The sequence below is a fragment of the Brachyistius frenatus genome, unplaced genomic scaffold, assembly GCF_029030835.1.
Source record: "Brachyistius frenatus isolate BFR_SWC_R1_liver_20210118 unplaced genomic scaffold, ASM2903083v1 Contig_80, whole genome shotgun sequence".
NCBI classification, from domain to species: domain Eukaryota; kingdom Metazoa; phylum Chordata; class Actinopteri; family Embiotocidae; genus Brachyistius; species Brachyistius frenatus.
In genome coordinates, this window is record NW_027210679.1 from 1,039,817 (window position 1) to 1,043,457 (window position 3,641).

Genomic DNA, 3,641 nt, shown 5'->3' on the forward strand with positions numbered 1-3,641 from the left:
CTGCAAAATGGATGTAACAGCCTCCTGCACACACACACACACACAATCCAGTCACTTGTAGTTCAATACCTGAAATTGAAAGTTTTTATTATGCTCATTAAGGCCTTTTTTTTTGAGGGAACTTGATTGTTGCTCATAAACTTGTGTTGTTAAACCCCTTTAGCGTTCACTCTGGAAAAATACATTACTAATCAGGAAGTACAGGAGACCATAACTGTCTTTTATGTACACTTTTATTGTCAGCACTTGACAGGTGGCAGTCAGGCAGGACACAAAGAGCCAGATTACTTCTTGGTCTCCTCCTCCTTGGACAAGTTCTTGATGATCTCCTCCTTCTTGGCTTGGAGACGCTCCTCTCTGCGCTTGCGGGCCTCCTTTGTCTTGGAGCGACGAGCCTCGGCCTGGTCGCTGAAGGACGAGCAGAGAGAGACACGTGGTCAACGAGTGTGTAACATTCAAACTTTTAATATCCACTCAACCATCGGCGATAAAAACCTGTTTAACATTAAATCCAATGCAAGTGAACTGGTGATGACAGCTTAACACAATTTACAGCAGCGCAGACTCATTACACGATGCGATAACTGGAGATTTGAACCTGGACCATCAAGTTCATCCAAAGCCTTACTGTTCCAAATGAAGGCGTCTAATTGCAACACTTGTTTGAATGAATACTTACGCCAGGAGCTTCTTGCGGGCTTTGTCTGCCTTCAGCTTGTGAATGTGCTCCATAAGGATGCGCTTGTTCTTGAACACGTTACCCTTAGCCCTCAGGTAAAGGCTGTGGTACCTGAAGAGGAGCAGAGGACGGGGAAATAAACTCAGAAATCACCAGACACACACCGAGCTCCGTTTAAGAAGCTGAAATTCAGAATACAGGTTCGGCGTGGCCGAAAAGAAATAATCTCCCATTTCTGAAGACGGTTTGATAGCATAATTAAATGCAGAGAGAGAGTGACGCGTCAACAGAAGGAAGCATCAACCGCCGAAGGAATAAAGAACCTACATGTGCCTGTCGATCTTCTTGGACTCCCTGTAGCGACGCAGCAGACGACGCAGGATCCTCATGCGGCGCATCCAGGACAACTTCTCTGGCATACGGGCGTTGGCCGTACCCTTTCTCTTACCTGGACGCGGGGATCAAGAAGATACGTCAAGTGGGCCGGCAACGAAATGCTACCAACTTAATATTAAAGTAGGTTAATCATTTTCTGCTTTCCGACACGTGAACGTACCGGCTCCCATGTGTCTTCCCTTGCGGCGTGCCAGCGTGTTCTTGCGGCAGCGGGCTCTAGAGTGGACCGTCACGGGTTTGCGAATGATAAGACCATCCTTCACCAGTTTACGGATCTGCTGGCCTGAACACAAGTTAGAGGAAACAAGTCAAGCTGCTGGGATGCCTCGAATACGGCCGCATCATCGGTCAGCGAACGTTTGAACTTTGAAGACAAGAGAGTACATGACGTCATGTTAAGATTAAATGAATCACAGTTTTTCAAAATACAAAGCGTACACACCAACAAAAAAAAAAGGATTTTGCAAAGAAATTCAGCTGTTTAGCACATTTAGTAAATGCTTTACTCGTTACCTGTAACAATACAGAAGAAGAGACTCCCATGAAAGGAAATGTAAAATAGTCTCTATGAGTGGAAAAAAAAAAAAAAAAAATCAGATGAAATACACCTGATGACATTTTAAATAGTTGAAAGGGATCACCAGGCATTAGGTGTTTAATAAAAGACACTATCGAGTTGTATTATGGACTATAAGCTCCAGCCATTATTCCCTCTGATGACTGTGGACCTCCTGAACCTTTTCAGTTTTCACCGACTCGGGTTATAAAAAAATAATAATAATAAAACAAGTATTAAAAGACAACTTGCTGCTCTACTTACGAGAGTTGGCGTTGGCGATCTCGTTGGTCTCGTTGGGATCCAGCCAGACCTTCTTCTTGCCGCAGCGCAGGACGCTGGAGGCCAGCCTCTTCTGGAGCCTGAGCATGCTGCAGGACGGACGGGACAACACACCCGATCAGCACCCCGGCGACAATTAAAAAGCATCCAGCTTAGTTTATTATTATTATTATTATTATTTAATATTAAACAACTGTTCTAATGGGACTCGTTAAGTGGTAGCCGAGTGGCTGCTAACCGCAAAGCTAACGTTTCACTGCCAGCCGGGTTGACAACATGGCCTCTCTCTGGTCTGCTTGCGTCGCCGAACCACGTTTAAAAAAATACGGGGATTTGGGCTTTGGAGGGACGTTTAAATAGGACATATTGGTAAAGTAGGAACTCGTGTGTCTTAATAAAGTGATATGAAGTCAACAGATGTTCATTTTAGCAGTTATATTCGGGCTTTTATTGTGCCATCGACGGCATGCCTACCTCATGGCTGCTGCTTCAATTGGAAAAGGAAGGCTGGAGAGGACGGAGTGGGAGCTACCATTTTAGAGGAGAGTCCATCTCTGCTCATGAAACAGCTCGGTGGGAACTCCTGCCATACTCGACATTATTATGGCTCCACGTACTTCTTCGTGATCATATTTTTCAATATTCAAAGACCCAACTGATAGAAAGTTGATAGCGACAAAAAAAAAAAAAAAGCGATTGCGAGCGTAGTTTAAAAGTCTACGTCTGTAACCCCCGCTCGTAAAATAATGGTACTTCCCAGTGTGGTTGAAATGCATTATGGGGCAGATAGTATTTGGCTGTAATTCTGCTGTTACGACACATGATGGCGGTGTTGAGACCAGAAACTAATATTAATCAATACCGACTGCTGTCAAACTACTAATACGATAATGATGTACGTTTTGAGAGGAAATATTTTATACAATTTAATAGCTTGTATTTGTTCTAAAAAAAAAAAACCTGCGGCTACACTTCAGTTTAACCCCACAACAAGCTGTAAGTACGTGAACATCGTGTTAACTATGAATAACAGTGTTGTTTGTCCTCCCCAAAAAATATCTAGTGCTTGCTGAGTGGATAATATGATCAACTATTAAGATAATACATTAATGTTTACTGTGCAAATGCCTAAAGTGAAACGTTGCAGAATGTTGCGACATCCGGTGTGCTTTTCAAATTAAAAGCACTCTAGCGTTTCATACACAATCTTTTTTTTCTTCTTCCTCTTCTGGTTTATATTCATAATCCATCATGAATAAGGGTAAGACTGGCACTGCTTTTTTTTTTTTTTTTTTTTTTTTTCCCCCACCACTTCCATTATTATCAATAAGAGGATTAACAATTAGAATACCATTGTGCAGTCACATTTTAATAACATTACAGTAGAGGATTAGTATAGTAGTGTGATTTTCTGTTTGCTTTCTTAAATCTGTAGCCTGATTATGATTCTATTATTCATGATCATTATTGCTAAATGCCTCAAAAGATGCCTCACTGTATCTCACGAAATGCCAAGTGTATTTTTGGTTCGGCACTTTTGATTGGATAATGATTTATACAATTGATTCTCATGACCTTTTAAAGTAGATAAAAAAAAAAGTAATGACACTTTTATCATTAAACCTATGCTGCTATCTGCAAGAGGAAAGTTTCCATTCCCAACATATTGCACACGACCGAACTACTATCAGACAGTCTGAACTGCGAGTGATGCAGAAAGTTGTGAAA

The 3,641-nt window shown here is 41.8% G+C and overlaps 1 protein-coding gene across 1 annotated transcript; it reads right to left on the reverse strand.

Annotated features, from left to right (window-relative positions):
• Positions 1–215: 215 nt before the first annotated feature.
• rpl19 (ribosomal protein L19) lies at positions 216–2,481 on the reverse strand. Its single transcript, XM_069709072.1, has 6 exons — positions 2,388–2,481; positions 1,896–2,002; positions 1,236–1,358; positions 1,007–1,127; positions 680–790; positions 216–408 (listed from the first exon to the last, which is right to left on the reverse strand). The coding sequence occupies exons 1-6, from the start codon at positions 2,390–2,392 to the stop codon at positions 285–287; spliced, it is 591 nt and encodes a 196-aa protein (XP_069565173.1). The 5' UTR covers positions 2,393–2,481; the 3' UTR covers positions 216–284.
• Positions 2,482–3,641: the final 1,160 nt, after the last annotated feature.